The sequence below is a fragment of the Canis lupus genome, chromosome 1 (assembly GCF_003254725.2).
Source record: "Canis lupus dingo isolate Sandy chromosome 1, ASM325472v2, whole genome shotgun sequence".
NCBI classification, from domain to species: Eukaryota; Metazoa; Chordata; class Mammalia; order Carnivora; family Canidae; genus Canis; species Canis lupus.
In genome coordinates, this window is record NC_064243.1 from 64159847 (window position 1) to 64185119 (window position 25273).

Here is a 25273-nt window from a genome sequence, read left to right on the forward strand (position 1 = left end):
TAGTCCTCTGGTCCTTTCAAGTTTCTCATTATATAGCAAGTGTATTGGGTGCCTGGGTGGCTCAGTTGGTTGAGTGTCTGACTCTCGATTTTGGCTCAGACCACGATCTTGGGGTCTTGAGATCAAGCCCCACATTGGGCTCTGTGCTCAGTGCAGAGTCTGCTTGGGATTCTCTCTCTCCCTCTCCCTCTGCTCCTCCCCCAACTTGAGAAAGCATGTGTGCTCTCTCTCTCTTGCTCATTCACTCTCTCTCTCTCTCTTAAATAAATTAAATTGAACTTAAAAACCCAACAAGTATATAATTAGAGAAATTCAAACCAAAACCACAGTGAGATACCCCCCCCCATGCCTGTTAGAATGGCTATTACCAAAAAGGTAAGAAATGTCAATTATTAGTGAAGATGTGTGGAAAAAGGAGTACCTGTGAGTTGTTGGTAGGCTTGTAAATTGGTGCAGCCACTATGGAAAACAGTAAGGAGGTTCCTTAAAGCATTAAAAATAGGACTACCCTATTATCCAGCCACTCTACTCCTGGAAATACACCCAAAGGAAACAAAAACACTGCATCAAAGAGATATCTGTACTCTCATATATATACCAGAATTATTTACAATAGCCAAGACATGGAGACACAACTTCAGTGTCTACTGACAAACGGATGGAAAAATAAGTTGTGGTATATATATGTACAACAGAATATTATTCAACCATTAAAAAGAAGGAAATCCTGCCATTTGTGACAACATGGATGGAGCCTGAGAACATAATGCTACATGAAATAAGTCATACAGAGAAAGACAAACCCTGTATAATATCACTTTTGTGCAGAATCAAAAACAACAAGCAGGTCATAGAAAAAGAGATCTGATTTGTGATTAGATGAAGGCGATCAAAAGGTACAAGATTCTTCTGGTTATAAAATAAGTAAGTCCTAGGGAGGTGATGCACAGCATTATAACCATAGGTAACACCACTGTAGAATATATTTGAAAGGAGTTAACAGAGTAAATCCCGAGTTCTTGTTGCAATGGAAAAAACATATATTTTTTTGGTGTCGAGGGAGAGGATCTACATGAGACGATAGATGTTAACTAAACCTCTGGTAATCATTTTACAAAATCTATAACTCAAATCCTTATGCTATATACCTTAAACTTACACAACGCTGTAGGTCAATTATATCTCAATAAAACTGGAAAAACAAAACAAGTATGCTTTTCCTGTGCAGACATAACCATTTTTGGCCTAAATTCAAATAACTGAACTCATCATATTGCTTATAACTTCTTATAGCTTGTAGGCTCTTGCTTATAACTTAGGATCTGCACATTTCAAAACAATTTAGAGGACAATCTCATTATCAAAGGTAGAAAGGCTTGTTACAGGGAAATATTTGTTCAGAGCGCCAGAACACGCAAATGGGACAAACCTGTGCAAAGGCCAATGCTTCGGTTCTATAGTGATCTTTGCAGTCAGGAACCAAGGCTGCTCTAGTCACGTTTTTCTCCTAGTCTATTTATTACTAAAGTAAATATTCTAATGTAGGACTACTATCACATTTAAAATTTTAAGATTTAAAATTCTTGCATGATATTTCTACTGTAATATAAAATAAAATGGAAGTTTTTGTGGCAAATACCCAAGATTCTAGTGAAATGCTCTTAGCAGCATAAATATTGGCTGAATCGAGACAGAGTTATTAAACCATAATAATTATAGCTATTACCCTGGAATCTCTCTTTGGTTCATTTTCTCTCTGTCTTTTTTTAATAGAGCACTCACTTTCTTGGTCTTGAGGCAAAGGTATTTTAATCCTCGCATCTCTAGAATAACCCTGAGTCATGTGATCAACGATGGCTTTAGGTTTGTTCCAGTAGGAACACCAGAGGGCTCCCAATCACAAGCTAGTGGCTCATTCTCTTAATTATTTTTTTCTGATAAATATATATAAATACAGACATTTTTCTCACCAGCTCTAAGCACATGAATTTGTGATGTAAACTGTAAAATTACACTGCCTTAACCATGTAATCCTGGGCAACATTAGTCTCTCTAAGCCTGTTTCTTCACCAAATATAAGGAATGCAATATAATCCACAGGGTTACAGCAAATTATAATTGAGATCTCCTATATCAAAGCCTTCCTTAGCACAGGGCATGAAACAATGTGGAATTCCAAAGATCAGATCAAAACAAAACAAAAAAATAAACAATGTCCTTTATCTGAATTGCTTACCCATACGATGGAGGTGATAACAGCTCATTTTAAGGGGTATTGTGAGGAATACATGAGTTTAAGTATGTAAATTGCCTAGCAAAATGTTTTAAACCAAACTAGTAGTCAAGGAAGTAGAGCTATTAACCCCTGCTGGATTTGTTTCTCTTGAGCTAAGGCCATCTTTTACAAGCATATGTTTTCAAGTGCTTGTGATTGGGAGCCCTCTGGTGTTCCTACTGGACACTACAAATCTTGAATAGGGAGGTGTTAAGCTGATTTCCATCAGTATTTCCTCAAGGCCTTATCATTTACATGCTATCTTGCCATAACCTAATGAGCCGTTACTTATTTACTATTTTTTTTAAACTCATTTATTCCCTAAGAAAAAAAATCAATATATTTTTTTCAAAACCAGGTTTCTTTTATCATAAATGGAAAACCAGCGTGCTTTAAGCATGTATAATTACACTTCATATAGAATTATTAATATAGAAGATTTCAATTTCAGTAGCAACCAGAATAATATCTCTTACAACAGTTTAGGGTACCTTATTTTTTATCAATATATTTCATTTATTGACAAAGGAAGGCTTCACAAAAGGAACCAGTTTAAAAAAAAAAAAACAAAACAGAATCCTAAACAATTATGAGACATTAATTGGATGGACAAGCAGACAAAGACCTTTCCCAACACAGATTAAAATACAAGTAAAGTGGCACCTGGGTGGCTCAGTGAGTTAAGCATCTGCCTTCGGCTCAGGTCATGATCCCAGGGTCCAGGGATCAAGCCCTGTGTCAGGCTCTCTGCTCAGTGGGGAGCCTGTTTCTCCCTCTCCCCCTGCCTGCCCCTCCCCTTGCTTGTGCTCTCTCTCTCTCATTGTAAAATAAATAAGTAAAATCTTTAAAAAATAAAAATAAAAATAAAATACAAGTAAAGATACAAAGTTGTGGAAACACTGAGTCATCGGGGAAGCTACAAGATGTTACAAATGCACCCAAAGTGCAAGTGAGTGATTGGCTGGAAGCAGAGGGCAAGAAGAGAGGGAGGGCCTGACCATAGCAAGGAAGGCCCCCTGTGTCATACAGAAGACTGCAAACTTATTTCACGTAAAGTCTCCTTTTCCCAAGAATGGAGTTCCATGAGATTTTAGTAAATGTTTTCCCTCACCAGCCCCTAAATATGTATGCGGCCGGTGGGAGTGGGTGGGTGTGTGAGTATGTAGTGTCAGTTTGGGGAAATTCTGAGTTTGTCCAATTTAAGCAGCATTTTCAACTGCAGGAATTGTCACAGCACTGTAAAACTCTAAGAGGGAATTACAATATGCAGATTTCCCAATATGTTTAATCTTGGATTAGTTTTTTTAATATTGTCTTATTTGTATGTATTTTTTTTTATTTTTTATTTTTTAAGTAGGCTCCATGCCCAATGTGGGGCTTGAACTCATGACCCAGATATCAAGAGTCAATATTCTACCAACGGACCCAGCCTTACTTGTTTTTATTTATTTTAGGGACAATGTATATAATATCAGAGGGAATAAATTTTGAGAAATGCCCCTACATGATGGAGAGTTTTTTTTTAATATAAAACAGTAATAACATGATTAGATTTGCATTTTAGAAAGATCATTGGTAACAGTATGTTGGCTGAATGGAAGGAAAAAAGAGAAAAACCAGAGGCTGCCAAATGAATTAGGTTATGGTTGAATCACCAATGATCCACGTGTAGAAAACATAACACAATCACTACATGTCATGAATTTTAAACTAGGAGAGCTAAACAGTTTTGGGGCATTACAAATTTGAAGGCAGCAATTTGTGCCACTAAAAGGGAAGAATACTTGCGAAATAAAATAATGGACCTCACTGGAAGCAATGACAGCCTCGACTTCTCAGAATGATGTAGAAAGCAAAGAAAGCATCGTACCTTCTCAGCGGGATGGCCAGCAGATCTGAGTGACAGCAAATAGAGACTCATGATGATAGAAACGAAAGGCCTACCAAATGCTCAACGGCAACACACAGATAATAGACAAAATTATTTCCTTTGTATCTGAATAACTATGTTGTGTCCTTCAAAATCCTCTTGCTGCTTCTGGAGAAGATGACAGATGTAGTAGGGGCAGCAGTTTAGCTTCCGACGTAGAGGACCACGGTTGTGAATCTTCCCATTGTGAGTGACCAGAACGAGAGTGAGCCTGTGAGTGTGTGCGTGTGTCAGCCTGGGGCAGCGCTCTGGCACAAGTGGGTTGGAGATCGGGGAGGTGGAGTGAAAAAGAATAATAAGGCAGAAAGCAAAACTCCTTGAATATAGGAGTAAAAAGGGGAGGAAATCTTTCTTTTTTTTTTTTTTTTTAATCTCCAGGACATTGAATTGTTCAAGCAGTTTGACGAACCCTGTTTGTTCTCAAATTGATTTTATTTCCCAGCATTTAGAGGGGCAGCTATACTCATTTGACAGTTAAGGGGAATAATTGCCCATTTTCCTTACTAAACCAGTTTGAGATGGCACATTGCTTGAGAACTCCTTCGGCTTGTCAGGTCGTGTTCATTTTCCAAAGGAATACTTCAGCTGTTGACCCAGCTCACGGACACAGCAGTCCTCTTCCTGCTTCTCTGAAAAAGGTGATTGGTTAACAAATAGCAATCTGTTAGATGCACAAGAAGCGAAGAATCTTAGTACAGATGTAAAGTCAGCATTTTTTTCATCAAATTCTTCAGCTGATAATATGTAACCCTTATTTCAAGTGAAGTTTATCCATTAAATTTGGTTTTCACTGTACATTTTATTGAGTATTCCTTAATATTATTCCAGAATAAACTTTGATAGTAATGTTTTGACGGTCCCCAGGAACGGAGAGTAACAAGGTTAGAGGCTATCTGGTATGTGTGTTTAGAATAGAGGCTAAGGAATTGAAGCTGGGTTCATATCCCAGCTCCACTGTTAGTAGCTGTCTGACATCAGCCAGCCAAATAACCCGAGACTCAGTTTGTATGTCTGTAGATGAGGATAATAATAGCAGAGACAATAGAAGAGAATTGGTATTTAAAATGATTAATGACTTAGTATTCTCCAGGCTTGATTGAAGAATAGCATCACAAACCCAACCATAAACATAATGAAATCCAGAGACAAATATTGAGAAGTCTCAGAACAAAATGTCAAAGAAACAGAGATTATATCAAAAGACGCCAGAATAAAAACAGAGGTGACTTACCGAGTAATAAAATTAGTGTAGTAGCTAACTTTTCAATTGGAGCAATAAAAGCCATAGACATGGAATAATATTTTAATAGGCTGAAACAAATTGATTTTCAACCTGGGATTAAAAAACAAATTTTCTTTCAGAGGCCACTGAGAAAGGGACTTCTAAAAATGTACATGATCGCAGAGGTAAGATCTGAGAAGCAAAAAAAAAAAAAGATTTAAAAAAATGAAAAAAAATAAAACAGCAATAATGTTTAACCTAAAAGTTAAAAATAACATGACAAAGCTAAAATAATGGAATACAATTGATATAAAGTGGATAGAATTGATTGGTTAAAGCTTTCTAAATTCTCTATATTATGCGGAAGGATAAAGGTATTACCTAACATTAGTTTTTCTTAAATATATGTGTTAAAATATGAAAGATAATCTCTAAAAGAGTAGAAATGTGTATGTACTGAAAATGACAAGGAAGTGGAATAAATAGAAACAGAAGATCCAGAACAAAAATTAGAATAAAATGTATACAATAAGATGACAGAAATAAATTAAAACATGAATAATCACAATCAACATTAAGGGAATAGATTCTTAGGTATAACAAGAAAAACATTTGGCAGCTGGGGCAGCGCTCTGGCACAAGTGGGTTGGAGATTGAGGAGGTGGAATAAGAAAAGAATAATCAAGATTTTTTACAAGACATGACAGCAAAAGGTTGAAACTAAAAGTTGGAAAAATTTATATCAAGTAAATACAAACCCAAAGAAATCTAGCATATTAATATTTGTTAAAACAGATTTCTGAAGCAAAATAAAGAACACTTAAGTCAGGATAAAAGATTAAATTCACTGGAAAGATGTAACAACTCTAAATAGGAGACATTAGCCACTATATCACGATAGTGAAAAGCTTTAATACACAACTCAGTAAATGCTTGAATGCACAGAAAAGAATCAGAATATAAAAGATCTTTACAACGTAATGAACAAGTTTGATCTAAAGAACGTGTAGATATTAATGAATGAGAGTACATACATTCCTTTAAACATATGTGGAAAATTTACAAATATTGACTATACATTTGTTAGGTGATACGGTATGAGACAACATATTTCAAAGCAGTCAAGTCATAAAGACTACATTTGTTAAACACAATATAGTTACACTGGAAATAGAAAACACAAAGATCATTTAATAAGACCCCATATATTTAAATTTTAAAAAAATAATTCTGAAAAAAGTCTTATGTCAAAAAAGAAATAAAAATTAAAACTTAAGGGGATCCCTGGGTGGCACAGCAGTTTAGTGCCTGCCTTTGGCCCAGGGCGTGATCCTGGAGACCTGGGATCGAGTCCCACGTCGGGCTCCCTGCATGGAGCCTGCTTCTCCCTCTGCCTGTGTCTCTGCCTCTCTCTCTCTCTCTCTGTGACTATCATAAATAAATAAAATTTAAAAAAATTAAAACTTAAAATGACTTAGAACTGAATCATAATAAAAACACTGGATAGCAAATTTCGAGCTATCAGTATAGTGATGTTTAGAAGGGAATACATAACTTCATTTGTATGTGTTAGAAAAAAGAAAAGCAAGCATGAAGGAGCTACTCATTCAAGTTGAGAAGTCAGAAATACAACAGAGAATAATCCATGATGTGGAAGAAAGCAATTCCTACTAATAGCAATAGTAGGAATTAATGAGGGAGATCACCAAAAGAAACATTCTATTTAGATAAAAAATATTCATGGAAATAAGCAGACTGATGAAATTTGTGAGATAATTATGAAGATCAATACTGATAATATTAACTCATTCTATTACCTAGCTTTTACAATTTATGAAGCATTTTTACATATTGGCACAGATACAGAGAAGAGTCTTAAACACTGTTAGAGAATATGAGCAGAAGTGAAAACAATCTTTAAAGTAATTTAGAGGGTTTTTTTGGGGAGGGAGGGTAGGGGAAGGGCAGAGAATCCTAAGCAGGCTCTGTCTACTCCCAGCACAGAGCCTGACTCGGGACTTGAGACCGTGACCTGAGCTGGAACCACTTCATTGACCGGACCATCCAGGTGCCCCAAATAATTTGGAGTTTTATCATCAAATTGAATATTTTATATCCTTCTACTCCTGAGTATACACTTCAACAACAATATTATAAAATTACACCAAAATAAGTTTACAAAAATGTACATAGTAGCCCCGTTTTATGATAAGCAAAAATAAGAAACAAATGACATTGGAGTGGAAAAGGAATATAAAAATTATATTACATATTTAACCCAACCAATATAACACCTGCTTCTTTCCTTAATGTAATTTTTAAAATTTAAATTAAAAATTAAATTTTTGAATTAAATAAATTAAATTTAAATTTAACAAAATAAAATTTAAATTAATGTTTTAAATTTAATGTAATTTTCTAAGCTTTACATTGAATTTTTAAATTACATTTTTATTTATTTAGTATTATTTTTTTTATTGGAGTTCAATTTGCCAACATATAACATATCACCCAGTGCTCATCCTGTCAAGTGCCCCCCTCAGTGCCCATCACCCAGTCTTAAATTATATTTTTAAATTAAAAATTAGTTTTTAAATTAAATTTATATTTAATTAAATTTTTTAAATTAAAAACGAATACGTGTTCATTAAAGCATAACTAGAAAAACACAGAACCCAAAGCACTCATAACACAATCATGATTAACATGGACTTCCTTCAGTTGTTTAGACACATAGTTTCCCCAGCTTTCAACATGGTTGGACTACATTTTGGTTATAATTTTTATGTTGGTTTTTTATTTAGAGAATCTCGTATCATATTCCTTTGCATGCTACCAGATAGTTTTTATTGTATTATCAGTTCCTTGGAATTGTAATTTTAAAGGGCATTCCTCTTGCTCTTCCTCTTGACACCACTATCAGTAGATCCACCTCCTTCTTAAGTTGGTTGTAGGTGCCTGATGTCCTGTTGTGATGATAATTTGCATTTCCTTGATTTCCAGTGAATCTGAATATTTTTTATTGATTTGTTGGTCATTTTTATTTCCTCTCCTTGAATTGCCTTTTTGTTATGTTGGCCCATTTTTATTGGGCTAATATCTATTTGTTCTGTTTTGTGGTGCCTAAATTGTTCATTCTAACTCTAAGGTTTGATGGTGATTTTACTCTCTTCCCAGACAATGTAAGAAACTTAGAATGCTGAAACTCCTGACATACATAAAATTGTGTGCTATTTTAAAATGCCATACATATGTTAAACCCTGCAGAACATTATTTTTTACTATATTACGCAATGTTTATTGTGCTTTATTACTCTTATTCACCATTTGTTTTTCATTCCATTCTACATTTATCATTCTACCTATCATTTTTATTCATTTTCTTTTTTCCTGAATAGCATCCTTTCCTATTTCCTGAAAATTTGACAGTCAGGTCCCATAGCCAGTACAAGCTAGCTCCAGCACTCCACTGGTTTCATTTCTATATTTTCTGAAGTCCAATCATCCATGGATTCCTGGGTTCGATCTTGATTGATTAAGTATTACACACACTCACACACACATGCACTTAATATACCATTGAATTTTATTTGCCTTCCTTTTATTTAGAACTTTTACATTAATAGTAATAATTTTGCATAATTTTCTTTCCTAGGACTGTCCTGTTGTGTTTTGGTATCGAGGTTATAGATATATAGATCTTTTCAAGTCTAGAAAGTTCATACCTTTTCCTATTGTCCTTGTTAATTTCCAACTTGCTAATTTGGCTTATTTTGATGATTAGAAGTTTTAATTTTTGAAGCCAAATATGTTCCTCTTTTTCCTTATAATTTCTTTCACATCTAACCTTTGAAAGTACTCCACAAACCTTAAAAGTTAATGAGTAGTCAGTTATATTTTCTTCTAGTTTTTCTTTTTTTTTAAGATTTTATTTATTTGAGATAGAGAGTGAGAGAGAGCACAAGCAGCAGGAAGGAGCAGAGGCAGAGGGAGAAGTAGGCTCCCTGCTGAGCGTGCAACTCAATCCCAAAACCCTGAGATTACAACCTGAGCCAAAGGCAGATGCCTAACTGACTGAGCCACCCAGTCACCCTCTTCTAGTCTTTCTTAGCTTAAAAAATTTTGGTATTTTAGTTTCCACAGAATTAATTTTGATGCATGAGGTGAAAAAAATGTATTAGTTGAAATTTTCAAAGTTCCTCCTCATCAGAACCTTAAGAAAAATGATAAAAATTCTTGGATTTTTTTTTTTAATTTTAAAGATGAACTTTTAAAAATGTACCAAAAACCATTTCACAGATTTTCACAATAAAACAGGATTATTTTATGCTTAAACAACTTTTTTCACTTATGAGATTAACTTATAACAATTCTGTATCCATGAGCAATAAAATAAAACGTACAGGGGCACCTGGATGGCTCAGTCAGTTAAGTTTTGGACTCTTGGATTCGGCTTAGGTCATGATCTCAGGGTGGTAAGATCCAGCTTCAAGCCCTGCATGGATGGGGCTTGCAGCTCAGTGTGGAGTTTGCTTAAGATTCTCTCCCTCCTCCCTCTCTCTGGCCCTGCCCTTGTGCATGCTCTCTCCCTTCCCCTCTCTAAAATAAATAAATAAATAAATAAATAAATAAATAAATAAATAAATAAAATCTTTTAAAATAAGATAAAATTTACAGATTTTTTTTAAACCTAGAATATGTGCTTGACTGGAATTAGTAAATGTAAAACGTAGATAATTCCTGAGTTAGTTATGACTTAATACCACATAGGATGTGTTTAACTTACTAATTTTTCCCATACAATTTGCTTCAACTTATTGCAGGAAAGTTCTCTAGAGAAATAGATTTCCTCTCCCATATGAGGAGGACTACCTACCAAAAAACGAGAACTTCTAAGAAAGATCTCATGAAAATGTTTTTTTTCTCTGCACAATTCTGTAAGCACATTTTCCCTGGTGGCCTTCATTTAAAAGTGTAAATATTGGAGTATTTTTAAAAAGATTTTATTTATTTACTCATGAGAGACACAGAGAGGGGCAGAGACATGGGCAGAGGGAGAAGCAGGCTCCATGCAGGGAGCCCGATGTGGGACTTGATTCCGGGACCCTGGGATCACACCCTAAGCCGGAAGCAGATGCATAACTGCTGAGCCACCCAGGCATCCCAAATATTAGAATATTAAATATTAAAATATCAGAATATTCGAGGAATTGATATTTATGGAGTTTCAAAATGATCCTTTTGAAAATGGGTTTATTTTCTCCTTCCTCCACAGATACGTGAGAATGTTGTGCAATACGCCTTTCTTCAAATTCAAGTTTAAGTCGTTTCAGCCCATTTTATAGATTGCCAATAACATTGTTCACTTACTCACATCCCTCGCAGAGCTTTCTGACTGGATCTCCGTTGAGACACGCGTACCTACCAGGCACGTCCTTGACCTGGGCCTAAACTGGTATAACACAGCTTATGGTGGTGGGTTGTTATCGACCTCCAGCATAGTTGTTATGATGAATTTGTATTGTCTATCCTATTTACTTACGACCCAGTTTAGATTAGTTCCCAGTGTGAAAGTCACTTTGACGTCTTGGAAAATCACTGTTGTGGCCACTCAACAAACACTCCTTTGCCTTTTGCATTGCCGCTTGTCATCTATCCCAGAACTGCGGACGATGGATGCGTGTGCTGTCAAGACATCACCCCGACTTCTGCTTACCAAAATAAATGAGCCTCCTGGCTCTTTGCACTATCCCTGAGGACCTTATCAATAATCTTGGGGAGGTTCTACTTAACCTTTCTCTAATTTTTCAATGTCACTCATACACAATGAAGCCAGGGGTGCACATTGTGTCTGAAAAAGAATTGGAGAGCACCTGACTTCCTGTTGTTCTTGAATGAGAATGGTGTGGCAATACCCACTGATCTAGAGGTCAGGCTCCACGAGGGCAGCTGCTAGAAGCACCGCCGCTAACCGCCAGAGCCCTCTACTCACCAGCGAGCTGGAAAGAAATTGCACTTTTGAATAAATAAGTCAAGAATCTTCGAAAGAACGAGCAAACCGAGTGGTGAGGGAATTGGCTGCATGGTAGAGGCCTTCAGCTTCTCTTCCTGACCCTTTGTGCGTCTCTCTTGGAGTTCTCTTGTCTCCATCACGCCCACCAAGTGCTGTGCTGGTCTAGCCCTGCTGACAGCACTTTGCTTTTCTTTCTTCCCTTAGTGCTACTGAAAGAGTCGAACGTTTCCGAAAGGAAACATACTCCATGCTAAGCAGGAAAAAATACCCAAAGGTAAACCAAAGTAATGCAAGCAGCCTGAAAAGAGCCAATTTTGCAAACTATAGGTTCTGGAACCTATGAAAGCCACGTGCTAATGACAAGATGACTGGTGCAGGCCTAGGCTTGTTTCTATGCTCTCGATTCCTGTGTCCGATGGTCTCAGTCCAGCCTGAAGGCCCACATAAGTAACGTCTTCCCAATCCTCTTTGATGCCCCTCTCTCAGGAAAAGAGTTTGGGCTCAAAACACTGTCACTCGAAGGTCAAGTGTATCATTGGGGGACGCCTGGGTGGCTCAGTGGTTGAGCGTCTGCCTTGGGCTTAGGGTGTGATCCCAGGGTCCTGGGATCGAGTCCCACATCAGGCTTCCCGCAGGGAGCCTGCTTCTCCCTCTGTCTGTGTCTCTGCCTCTCTCTGGGTCTCTTATGAATAAATGAATAAAATCTTAAAAAAAAAAAAGGTATCATTGGGCAGAACTGATAATGGATTGGTTTAACCTTAAAAATAAACAAAACCTTCTAGTACTTTCCTTGTACAGAGTTACAGGGCAATAAGCACATCATTCCTCCTGCCTTCTCCTGTTCTTCTTTCTCCTTAGGAATAAGGTAAAAGCCCTCTCAGTCCTTTCTCAGACAATGCATCTGTTTAGGCAGTAAATCAGGAATGACTGATGGACGGAAAGAGACAAGACATTTCTTTGTAGAAATGATGGGCAAAGCCCCTTCCTGGTGAAGCCTGGGGGCAGAGCTGTACTGTAGGCCTCACTGTACCACGCGGGGCAATCACTTTTATTCAGGATGATTCTGCATCTTCAAGGGAGAGTTGATGCCATGGTTCTCCTCTGGGGATGACTTTGGAGGAGAAAATCGGCATCTTCTGGAGCCACGCTCCGTAGTCACCACTGAGGAGTCGCTGCTGGCATCCAGCGAGGGGAGGCCAACGATGCTCCTATGCACCTTCCAACCCAACAAAGTGGGTCACCAAGTGTCAGCCGTGCCGCGGGTGACAAGCCCTGCGCTGAGATCTTAGAAAACTAATACGTTTCGGGGTGTTTTAGAGATCGCTATTTAAAACTGAGTCCATTTTAAAGTTGTAAAGGCCTCGGGAGTGAGCTTTAGTATTCACGTGTGGAGGAACCGGAGAGGATAGGCCCCTTCATAACGAAGAAGAAGCATCTGGATCCTCTGAGCGTCCACGCATAGCTTAGGGCTCCAGGGCCTGTCTCCGGAAATCCTGGAGGAACTTGGAAAAAAGCAGATGCGTCCAACAGGTTTCTGCGAAGAATTTTATATGGCGTAAGCGATTTATTGAGGGGTAACAAGGTTTTTGAAGGATAAACACAAAATGTTTGTGCTTTTCCCTCAACTGGCTTGGAGAAGGCTCCCTTACGGGCAGCTGGTTCTGGTTCCTTCCTCTCCGTTAGCTGCAGCGACCAGAGCGCTCCTATGTTGCTACATGATCTTCTCTTCTTCTGAGTCTCTAAGTAAACCTCTTCTCCCCCCTCTCAGCCCTTCTTGGACCCCCCCCCCCCCTCCTGTGTTGGAGAGTTACAGGGGAAAAGCTGGTCTGATGTGCTGGCCCTCCTGTCTTCCAGGAACCAGCTCCTCTTCGCAGAGTGTGTGGTGGGGACGGACAGGACGACCCACAGCTCAGTGACTCTAGACTTCAGCGGGTGAGGCTGCCCCGTCCCCGGTGGCCCCTGGCCGATGGCCTCAGGCCGCACTCCTCTGAGGTTCACTTCTTGGCTCCCTGCTTCAGGGGTCCTGGCAAGGACCCGCTCATTTCCAGTGGCTTCCACGGCCAAGCCCTGGCAGGTGGACCAGCGTGGGAGCCACAGGGCAGCCCCCCTGAGGCCTGGGGCAGCACGATGAGGGGCCGCCAGCGCTCCTCCGGCAGGCAGAGCCCCCACACAGCCCCTGCCTCTCCCCAGGGCAGCCCTAGAACCTTCCACGGGGATTTGGCTGCACTGCTTCCTTCGTTTGCAGAGTCTCTGTCTCTCCAGTCTCCTGGGAATGGTGGCTCACTAGCTAGTTCTCTCTCCCCCAACGCACGTTCAGAAGTACTTACTGGATATATTCAAGAATATTCACACCCCACAAGGCACTCACGGGGACCCCGAGGGGTCTTCCTATACCACTGGGGGGGGGGGTTGGAAGTTCAAAGTGACACCCACTCTGTTCCTAACACTTCTCACACTATGTGGCCATCGGATTTCAAGGCCGGCCTTCCTTGCTCTGATGAGCGTAGGGAAGGGAAGGGAAGACACAGCCGGGTCGAAACTCTCCGTCGAACTTCTCTTCCCTCCCCAGTTCCCCTGGAAGCAGGAAGCAGGGGAAAAAAGAAAAAAGAAAAAAAAAAAAGGAAAAAAGTCCTTACTCTGCTTGCTCACATTTCTTTTTCATCATTTTCTGTTGAGCGGGGTGGCAACTTTTTAAATTTAAAAGCTACGAATTTCGTACCTTTCATCTTTGCGCCATGGGCATTTTCTAAAACGGCCATTCTCAATCTTGGAAGCATATTAATATTACCTAGACAGCTTTTCAGAAAATAAATCAGAGTATCTGGGGAGCAAGGCCTGGCTCTTAGAAATGCGTAGGAACCCCTCAAGTGGCGACGGTGCACAAGAGGGTGGGAAGCACTGCTCTAGAAACACAGAGGCCCAGGGGGCTGGGAGGGAAAGAAGGTATCAATGAACAGCTCATATAGCGTCCTGCCGCAAAATGCAGATGCCCAGGCACAGAGAGGCTAAGAAGCTTGCTGCGGGTTACACAGCGAGTAATTTCCAGGGCAAAGGTCTAAGAAAGGGCGCCCCAAAGCCCACGTTCTCCTCCAGAGTAGTAAGTGGTAAGGGGCACGAGCCAGAGGGGCACACTCCATCTGTCCTTTCTTCCTCCCTCCTCCTCCACCGCCCAAGGGCCCCCTCAGCGTCTTAGGCAACAGGGGACCAGAACTGGATCAGGCAAGGACTGCTGAAGGCGGCTTCCCTTTGGACATTTGAGACCCCCCAGCGAGTCAGCAGAAAGATTCAATTCTGGAAGGGCAGGCCAGCTCGTCACTGGCTTAATCCAACACCCACCCGTTGTGTTCCATGCGGGAGAGCTACCAGAGGTCGGCAACAAGAGTCAGGATGGCTGTTTCGCTAAATTTTAAGGGAGTTAAGAAAATTCACCATCACGAGTGACAAGGAAATGGAAGGACAAGCCATACTGTCCCTTGGCTAAGCCATTACTTGGGGGCTAGCACAGCCCAGCCCGTTCATTCTTTCATCCTTCGAGACACCGCTGGCGCAAACATCCTCACCTTCGTCCGTCTCCCCACGGCCGGAGTTGGGGGAACTTCCTCACCGCCTACAAGCACACTGGCTGACCTCTGGCTCGCCACTCACCACCCGGCCCTGCATTCCAAGGTATCTGTCTCCCCTTCTCACCAGACCATGAGCTCCCTGGGGAAGAGGGAGCGTGTCCTTGACCCGTCCCCTTAGCCTCTAGCACAGTCCCTGGCACGGAGAATATATTCAATAAGTATTTCTGAACAACTATTAATATGTTATGATCATGAACGTGGTAAAAGACATTAAGCGGGTAGTAGCTTCCAACCTGGTGAATCAGAAAAATGACTCCCAACTTAGATGAAGGTTAGGTGACCCAAGCTTTTGAAAAAGCTCCACGTCACAATTGGAAGTCATCCTAACCTGGTGCTTAATTTCCAGGGTAGAGAGGACCAGAACAACCGGATGGACCCTAAAAGTGATTTAATCAGTGGTGCTGATTACTAGCTGCATCCAGGGTCACTTATCACCAGAAGCCTGTGCTTGGCGTTCCGTAGAGCGATTTTTGTGTCGACAATTACAGACCAGAGGCTTTTTAACAAACGAAAGACAATGACATATTTATACATGTGCCACGAAGTCATGAGTGTACCTTTTTCCAAGTAAAAATGTAAGACTCTGTGTCTATTAGTCTGTACTTTCACAGTAACTTGAGCATGGAGGAAATAGAACCTACTAGCGAGTTGCTTATTCAATACACTTTTTTTTTTTTTTTAGAGAGAGTGAGCTAGAGAGTAAGAGAGGGGGGTGGGGGGGCAGAGGGAGAGAGAGAATTGTGAGGAGGCTTCGCAGGCAGCAGAGAACCCCTCTTGGGGCTCGATCTCTCAGCCCTGAGATCATGACCTGGGCCGAAATCGAGAGTCAGACACTTGCCTGACTCAGCCACCCAGGCACCCCGATAAATCTTCTGTGAGCTATGAATCTGCACAATACTTTTCGGCAGGAAACGGGGAGGGGTTGGTATAGGACACATTCTTAGCCCTGACTGACTTCAAGATCTATTTCCTGGAGGAAAAAAAATCTGAAAAAGATTTTTCGTTTTACAGATGGAGATTGTGGAGATGTGAAGAGAGGTTCCTGAGGCCCAAAGGAAGACCCGAAAAGGCCAGACGTGAGCTGACACTTCTTCCCCGCTGTCTGTCCTGCTCACACTGCCAGGCCGGGCGTGCAACACAGCTGCCAGTGTGCAGTCTTTTCTCTGAAAATGTGACTGCTTCATCATCGACCTACAGGAACGGCTTATCGGTTTCGAATTAGAAAATACGCACGGCCTTAATGCTTAGTATGTGCGGACTTCACGTCTGTGGATTTGCCTCATGATTAAGATTAATTTGTGACAGTAAGATGGGTGCAGGGCTTTCACGGCATGCACAGGCCTGGGCGGCAGAGGCCGGGGCCACGCAGGGCAGAGCCCTCCCTTGCTTCAGCCCCACGCGCACAGGCGCTCTTGCACAGGCCGCAGGCACACCGTTTTTTGGTGCTTTTATGGGGGGAGTGAGCTGATTTTGCTGTTTGAAAAATGGCTCCTGTGAAATGCTGTTCAGTTAAATCAGCTTAATAGGTTTCCCTGGGGGGTCAGTTCTTTTTTTTTTTTTCTCTCTATATATATTTAAAGATTTTATTTATTTATTCATGAGAGACACAGAGAGAGAGAGAGAGGGGCAGGGACACAGGCAGAGGGAGAAGCAGGCTCCACGCAGGGAGCCCCATGCGGGAGTCGATCCCGGGACCCCGGGGTCACGCCCTGGGCCGAGGGCAGCTCAAGCACTGAGGCACCCGGGGATCCCGGGGGTCGGTTCTAAGGCGTGGCCTGCGCCCCGAGCCCGCGGGTCCACGGAGCATGGACAAGGGCGCTCTGAGCAGAAGCCGCGGAAGACAAGGCTCCGTGTTGGTCGCTGGACACAAACGGGGCGCGGCGGGTCCCAGGAGCCCAGGAGCCAGACGCCGCTTTCCTACCGGGAGTGACAGCTCAGGGCTGTAAAGACACGGTTCCTGCTCCCACCCGGGGCGGGGGTGCCCGGGGCGCGGGGGGAGCAGAGGGCCAAGGGTGCGTGGGTGCGGGGGCAGCGTGGGGGGCGCAGGAGGCGCGGGGGGGTGCCCGGGGCGCCGGGGGTGGGGGGGCGCGGAGGGCGCGGAGGTGCCCGGGGCGCGGGGAAGGTGGGGGCGCCCAGGCCTCGGGGGGCGCGGAGGTGCCCGGGGCGCGGGGAAGGTGGGGGTGCCCAGGCCTCGGGGGGCGCGGGGTGCCCGGGGTGCCCGGGGCGCGGGGTCGCGGGTCGCGCACCTGCAGGGCTGAGCGCGGCTTGGCCCGAGTGGGCGCGGGCGGCGTCGCGCGCGGAGCGGCCGGCAGGTGGCGCCGGGCTCCCCGCGTGGCCGGGCGGCGGGCTGGGCGCCGGGGAACCGCCGGGCCGGCCCCCACCGGGTCCACGCGGGCGCCCGCGAGCGCGCAGGGGGAGGGCGGGGGCGGGGGCGGGCGGGCGCGGCGGGGCCAGCTGCTCCCTGGGCTCGGGCGCCGCCGCCGGCTCCTCGGGAAGCGCCCGCGCCGCGGAGTCGGAGGCGGCCACGATGGAGGCGCAGGCTCGAGGTGAGTGTCCCCGCGCCCGCAACTCCGCGCCCCCCGCCCCGCGCCCCGCGCCCCGCGCCCCGGGCTGGGGGCGACCTGGGGCCCCGCTGGCAGAGCGCGCCCGCCCGGCCTCGCGGCCCCGGGACCTGTTGTGCGGCGTCCGGGGTCGGCGACGGGGCCCCGGCCTGGGAGGGGGGGTTGGGGGGAGCGGGGGAGCGTCCCGGCCCAAGTTGGCTGGAGCCTCCGCGGAGACCCGGGACTCCCCCTACCCCGGGGTCCTACCCGCCCGGGGTCCCCCTCCGTCCCGAGGTCGCCCCCCCTCCGCCCTGGGGTCCCCCTCCGACCCGGGGTCGCCCCCCCCGCCCCGAGGTCGCCCCAGGGCCCTCCCCACCCCGGGGTCCCCCCTCCGCCCTTGGGTCCCCCCCCGCCCCGGGGTACCCCCCGCCCCGAGGTCGCCCCCTCGCCCCGAGGCCGCCCCCCTCCGCCCCGGGTCCCCTCTCCGCCCTGGGGTCGCCCCCCCCGCCCCGAGGTCGCCCCCCTCCGCCCCGGAGTCCCCCCCGCCCCGAGGCCGCCCCCCCCCGCCCCGAGGCCGCCCCCCTCCGCCCCGGGGTCACCGGCACTGCCCCCGCCTCCCCCCCGCGCCGCCGCGATGGTCGCCCGCCCCCGACCTCCGAGCGAGAGCCGCGTGGGCCCGGGTTGCCCAGGTCGGGGTCCCCCCCCGCGCCCCGGGGTCGCTGCAGCAGCCAGAGGCGGTGGCGGGGGGGGGGAGGGGGCAGCCCCGCGGCACCAGCCCTGGAGCCCCGGCGGGCCTGTGGGGGGGGGGGCAGGTGCAGAGAGGGGCACAGGTGGGCGGACTGCGGCTGCGGGCGCGAGTCGGCGACTGGGGGGCCCTCGGGCCGGAGCCCCTCAGCGCTGCGCCGCCCGCACCGCGAGCCGTTCTGCAAAGGCTCTTAAAAGAAGTAAAAGCCCATTTACAAAATAAAAAAATAAATAAAGGCAAGAGAGGTTCGGGATCCTCTGCGCTTCGCCCTCTAGGGGCGGAAGCTTCCTGAATGGGAAGGACTTGGCTGGGTCCGGACCTGGGCCTGGAGCCACCCAACAGGTTTGCTGCCAGGATTGCAGTTGCCTGAACAGGACGAACCATCCCGAACCATCCCGGCTTGTTCCATCAGCCAAGTTTCTGCGCACAGAGCGGCCGCTTCCTGGACCCTCCCCCTCCATCCCTCCTCCCTCCCCTCCTCCATCCTCCCCTCCATCCCCCTCCATCCCCCCTCCATTCCCCCTCCATCCCCCCCTCCACCCCCCCCCCCCGAAGGGAGAATTCAACCCAGGGTGGGTGGGGGGCTGTGGATCAATTGAGGCAGCGGCGGGGCTGGAGGCCTTCAGTCCTGGGCTGAAGCAGGTGCAATAACCCTGGGGCTTGCAGCCTGCCCCACACATTAGAATGATTTGCAGAGTGTCCACTAGGGACCCATCGGGGATCAGTCACCTGCCGATCTCCGGGGCCTGGGCGCCTGCTTCGAGGCCTCCCGGGTCATCGGTTCTTCACTGAGGTTGGAGACAGCGAGGCTGCAGGTGGGACCCGCTGGGGTCATGGGGTGGCTCGTCTTTGGAGGTTGACTTAACACATATTCCAGCGCTTTCTCTGCTTTTGCCGAGTCCTGAGCTGGGGAGAGCAAACACAGACTTGACTCCTGCTTCCTGAGGTTTATAGGAGAGGAAGTGACCGCCGTGAACTTGATAATTATTGATAAATAAAATGTCAGGTGGCCGCGGTGTCAATGCCAGGGAGGCGGCCGCGTGGCTCAGCGAGAGCCTGAGTCTGGCCCAGTGGGCGAGCATCAAAACAGCGAAGATGGTTTACTTTGCCCTCAAAGTGTCTGTTCTTTGGGCTTCACGCTGGTTGAGTGGCTTCGGCCCTGGGGTCCCATGAGGTTCTCAGTCCCCTTTTCCGAGGGGAAGCCAGCAGGGTGCGGGAATTCCTGGTGCCGCCAGGTAGGCGGGGTACATGCGGGGAGTGCCCCACTCCCACTCAAAGCCTGCCACTTACCCACCTCCCCATTTATCTGTCCCCTATCCCCTCGGCCACTCTTCCCTTCCCCTTAGGAGTGGGTGGGATCTGAGTGGGTGGGGAGCCCAAGTTTTAAAGGGCAAGTGAAGTTGCCTAGGGAGATTTGGGCTAGGGTGATGGGCAGCCAGGAGGAGGAGAAAGAACAGATTTAAGAAAGAAAGAAAGACTTAGGGAGAAAAATCAGGTAACTTGGAACAGGTATGTAGGATGACGGTACCAAGGCTGACTCTGATTCTCTACTTTTGCAATCAGATGGATGATATTTGCCTCTTAAGTCCTCATTTTCCCTGTACTTGGAGTTCTTCATTTTCAGCCTTTTTTTTTTTTTTTTTGGCGGGGGGGGCGGTCATTTAAGAAGTAGACCTATTAGGTTCTTTAAGAAAACTTTTCACAAAATGGTTTATGCGGAGAGGAAAATGTTCTTACCACTTGGCACGTGTTTCTGGCCAAATGAATTGCCTCTTAGATTCGAAGAGACTCCTGTGGTTTCCTAAGTGCAAGTTTCTATCATCGGCACGGTTTATTTTAGAATTATCCAGTGTGGGAGTGGCTTGTTTTGTTGCCTCCTGACCCAGAAAAAAGCAAAATTGAGTGAGATTGAGTCGGCACTGCCACTGGGATGTTCCCTAGTACTTTCCAGAAGACTGCATGGTTTGTACGCGTAGCCCGATAAGTGCAGCCGCAGGTTCTTTCGGAAACTTTTCCATGAGTGAAATTCTGCAAATATGTTCTTAAGACTTTGTAAAATAATAGATTACTTCCAGCAAAATAAGAAGACATTCTCGGAAGTTGACAGAACAGAAAACATAAGAGGCAGGGCTATGCACTGAATGATTCTCTATGAGAAGTTCCTGGAGGACAATGTGGAATGACGAGCCCACAGGAGGCCACCATTCCCAGTTGCTTTCCTGGCACGAGAGAATTTTGCATTAATAACCTTGGTATATTAGAGACTTTGGTTAGGAATGTGGCATTTTTGTGAAACCTTGTGGTAATCCTTTGAAATAAAAATTCCTGATCTTTTTAGACTACCGTTCAGTATTCCATTAGGAATAGGAAATAGGAAATAACTTTGTGCATGTCTTTCTTAGTGTCTTTAATGTGAAAAGGAAAATTTTCTGTCCACTTAACACTGATATATATTTAGATTAATAATTGTGTTAGTTTCGGGGCACCCGGGTGACTCAGTTGCTTTAGCGTCCAACTTCATTTCAGCTCAGGTCATGATCTCAGGGCTGTGAGGTTCTCTCCTTCTCCTGCCCCTCTCTCTCTAAAAAATGATTTTAAAAAAATTGTATAAGTTTCCTGTGACCGCTCTAGCAAATTACTACAAATGTACTGGCTTAAAACAATAGAAATTTATTCTCAACCGTTCTGAGGGCTGAAGTCCAAGATCACTACCACTGCACCACAGTTAAACTGTCAGCAGGGCTTTGCTCCTCTGGAAGCTCTAAGAATGGATTCCTTGCGTCTTCCAGGTTCTGGTGGCTGCCGGTGTTCCTCGGCCACATCTCTGCAGCCTCGGCCTTGGGGGTCTCATTGCCTTCTCTATCAGGTCTCCCTCTGTCTTTTATAAGAATGCTTGTGATTCATTTAGAGCCCGCCTGGGTAATCCAGGAGACTCCCCATATCCCAAGATCTTAAATAATCACCTCTGCAAAGACCCCTTTCCCACATGAAGTAACATTTACAGGCTCCAAGGATTGGGACCTGATACCTTTGGGGGGTGGGGGTCATTATTCAGCCTACTACAGTAACATTTTTTATAGTAAGTCTACTGAGGAAGATTCTCAGAAATCTGTAAATGATGTAAAGTTATAAATGTCAGAGTAATCTGACCTGTTTGCAAGTTCCATTCAAGCGACAACGTCTTGTGTAACTTGGTTCACAGGACATTTATTTACGCTCACCTCGTTCCAGCAAGAATGTGTGGCAGTTCATACACGTATAAAAGACACAGCGAGATCATGGAAATTAGGAACAGGTGAATGACAATAAGGATCAGAACAGAAAATGAGGCAAGGAACGAAGCCGTAGAAAACTGAGTACACTTATATCAGTTTTCTTAAGATTGCATGAAAAACAAAGTCTTGCTTTATAAACAAAGTAAGTTATTTTGTTAGAAAACAATAGAATAATCCCTCTTCTCTGTGCCAAATGGCAACAGGTTAAGTCTCTTAGGTTGGAGGGATCAGATTACTTAGGGAAAAGATTTGTTTAGTATATTTCAGGGACAATAATCATAAACCTCAAACTATGCAAGGTAGGTGTTACATCTTTTGATTTATGATTTTTTAAAAAAAGATTTTTATTTATTTATTCATGAGAGATACAGAGAGAGAGAGAGAGAGAGAGAGAGGCAGAGGCTCCATGCAGGGAGCCCAAATCGGGACTCGATCCGAGGACCCCGGGATCACGCCCTGAGCCAAAAGCAGACGCTCAATCACTGAGCCCCCCAAGTGCCCCTAAATAAAAATTTTAAAATAGGTAGTATTGTATTCATTATTAAAGTCAGTCATTTGCAGCATATCTTATACTGTTATTTTAATTAAAATTCTTATAAAATCGAATCATAGAAATGATAATTAGAGTATATTGGAACCTTTTTCACATCGTCTGCCCAAATATACTTCTTGTTTTCTTAAAACTTTGGGTGGCCAGATCTGAGAAGTTGCTTGAAAAAAAAGTGTACGCAAGAGAGTCCATTTTTGTGACCTGTGACAAGGTTTTTTTTTTTTTTTTTTTTTTTTTTTTTTTTTTTTTTTTTTTTTTTATGATAGTCACACACAGAGAGAGAGAGAGAGAGGGGCAGACACAGGCAGAGGGAGAAGCAGGCTCCATGCACCAGGAGCCCGACGTGGGACTCGATCCCGGGTCTCCAGGATCACGCCCTGGGCCAAAGGCAGGCGCTAAACCGCTGCGCCACCCAGGGATCCCCAAGGTTTGTTACTTAGTGAGATGCAGTAAATAATAAGTAAGTGCTTCGGCAAATATTGATTTGTTAAACATTTCAACAAGCATTTATTGATTACTGTAGTAATCGCAAATACTGGACAAGCACTTACTACTACCGAGAGGCAACAGGGGATGGTGGTTAAGATTCCAGAATCAGAGCAAACTGCCCTTAATTTTGTCATTGTCGCTTATCGTGAATATGACCCTGAACAAGTTGCTAGGTCTCTCTGGGCCTTGGTTCCCATGCATTAAGTGAGAATAATAATAGTGCCTCTATGTTAGGACTGCATGGAGGATTTAAGGAGCAAATACATGCAAGATGCTTAAAACAGCTCCCGGCCCAGGCTAAGTACCATATAAATGTTGGCTGTTGCTCTTAGTAGCATATACCAGGCGCTTTGCGTGCATTACCTTGTTGAATTCCTACAGGAACACCGTGGGATAGATACCATTACGTTGAGCTCCTCTTGTAGAAGGGAAACTAAAGGCAGAAAAAATTAAGTGTGGAAGGAAAAATTCAACTCCAGGTCTGTGTGAGTCCAGAGCATGAGCTTCACCACCTCACCACTACACCGGCTCCGCAGTTACGTGCTGGACAGCATATGCCAGAGGAAGACAAAGATGAATTTGTCATCTTTCCCGGGAGGATAGCTCAAAAGAGCCATCCCCATGGGTAATGCACACAGAACTGATGAGATTACATATTCCCATCCCAATGGGATTTTTTTCGAATACTAGACTGCTGAATACTAGAACTCATTCACATTGCGGGGCGACAATAACTGTAATATTTTAGTGGGGTTCTTTTTTTTAAGATTTTATTTATTTACTCATGAGAGACACAGAGAGAAAAGCAGAGACACAGGCAGAGGGAGAAGCAGGCTCCCTGCAGGGAGCCCGATGCGGGACTCGATCCCAGGACCCTGGGATCACGGCCTGAGCCCAAGGCAGACGGTCAACTGCTGAGCCACCCAGGTGCCCCAATGGGATTCTTTTTTTTAACACCAGATGCCATGTTATACGCTAAAAGACTGTGTTATTTAATGAATAAAATGAAATCCTGAGGAAGATGGTGTTCTTTTCATTTTGCAAGTAAGGACGCTGAATGACAGAGGAGTTACTCAACTTTCTCCAGTTCGTACAGCTTGGATGTGTTAGAGCCCGGATTTGAAATCTGGAAGTTTGACTTCATACACTGGGATTTTAACCACTGTTCCGTGCTACCTCCTTAAATTGGCACGCGTGAGCAGTCAGTGTGCAGAGTTACAAATAATAGATTTTGCTTCATATTCATATGGTCTGTGGGGGGGCGTGTTAAAGGGCAGGATTTAATGGCACTGCCCATCCCACATATGGGCAGGGTCTAGGTCTGAAAGAATAGGACCGGAATTCCTGAGGTCTGCAAGTGTAAGCCCCATAGGGGCGCCTGGGTGGCTCAGTGCTTGAGCATCTGCCTTTGGCCCAGGGCGTGATCCTGGGGTTCTGGGATCGAGTCCCGCATCAGCTCCTGCATGGAGCCTGCTTCTCCCTCTGCCTGTGTCTCTGCCTCTCTATTTCTCTTGTGTCTCTCATGAATAAATAAATAATTTTTTTAAAAAAAATTATAATATGGCCAGCTGGGAGTGGGAGTCGGGTGGGGTGGTGATGTGCTCATCTATCAACAACTTGCTGTTTTTGTTCTGCTTTCGAGATGAATTCTCTTAAGTCGCGAGCCATGTGGTTCTTAGAACCACTATAGAATTTTAATTACTAGCTGCGAGGAAAAGCCAGTTCAAAGGTGGGACGGTTCATATATGATACTGCCCTTGGTGTTCCTTCATATCAGTGATCTCAGGACTGCAGAACAAATAAAAGACGTTAGGATGTGCATCTCGTTTCCAGAAAGTCGGATGCTGGCTGAAAGGACTAATCTCAATGAGTACCCCAAAAAGTAAGGCTCTTTCTAGTCTCATGAGTATTGTAATTACGTGTTAGCGTGAATATGTTTCATTTATTTAGCTGTCTCCCAAGCATATTAGTGCAATGCCTACCTTAACCAGGTACCTGGTAGGGAAAAAGGAAGAGTCGGTGGGCTTGTCCTTGAGCTACCGTAGCGATTTCGATGCTAAATTTTTGTGGTCTCAAGTGGCAAAAAGAGGGCATCAGCCTCAGTCCTCCCCCTGGCTTGCTCTCCGTGTATGCAGATGTTCACTATTCCTGCGGGTCTGGAGTGTCCCCAACACCCTGAAGCCACCTCTTTGATTTACTGAGGATGCAGTAAAGAACACATAAAGGGTGATCCCAGACTGTGGATGTTCAAGCCCGTCATTTTACCTTTCGTTGGAATATTTAAGAAATGCAATGTATTTAAGATGTGTGTATTAAATCAAGAGTCATCCTTAATGCACCAGGGAAGGCAGCGAAACATATTAAATGAATCTGAGTTGGCTAAAAGAACGCTGTGGGTCCTCAAGGAAGGATAAATTTTAGATGGTTTCTCACAGCACGAGTTTACATGCGTTGCATTTTGACGCAGAGGAAATGAAATCCCAAAATACAACCACAAATATTCAAGGATACCCTTCCGTCGCCAATGTCTCGCTTCGTTCTCGAAAGACAAAAACCTGGCTCTTTGCTATTAGTGCTACGGCCAGATAACGTGCCGTGCACTGAAAATGTA

The 25273-nt window shown here is 44.8% G+C and overlaps 1 protein-coding gene across 14 annotated transcripts in view; it reads left to right on the forward strand.

The window, feature by feature from the left end:
• The first annotated feature begins 17488 nt into the window (after nt 1-17488).
• Nucleotides 17489-25273, forward strand: part of TPD52L1 (TPD52 like 1) — a 97435-nt gene continuing 89650 nt past the window's right edge. For 5 of the 14 annotated variants that reach the window (XM_025422939.3, XM_025422936.3, XM_025422938.3 and 2 more), the window contains exon 1: nt 17506-17609. In XM_025422939.3, the coding sequence (XP_025278724.1) occupies nt 17591-17609 (19 nt within the window). In that variant the 5' untranslated portion in view covers nt 17506-17590. Of the gene's footprint in view, nt 17610-22460; nt 22601-25273 lie in introns of those variants that run through there. The other 9 variants (XM_025422932.3, XM_025422933.3, XM_025422935.3 and 6 more) reach the window with 5 other exon arrangements.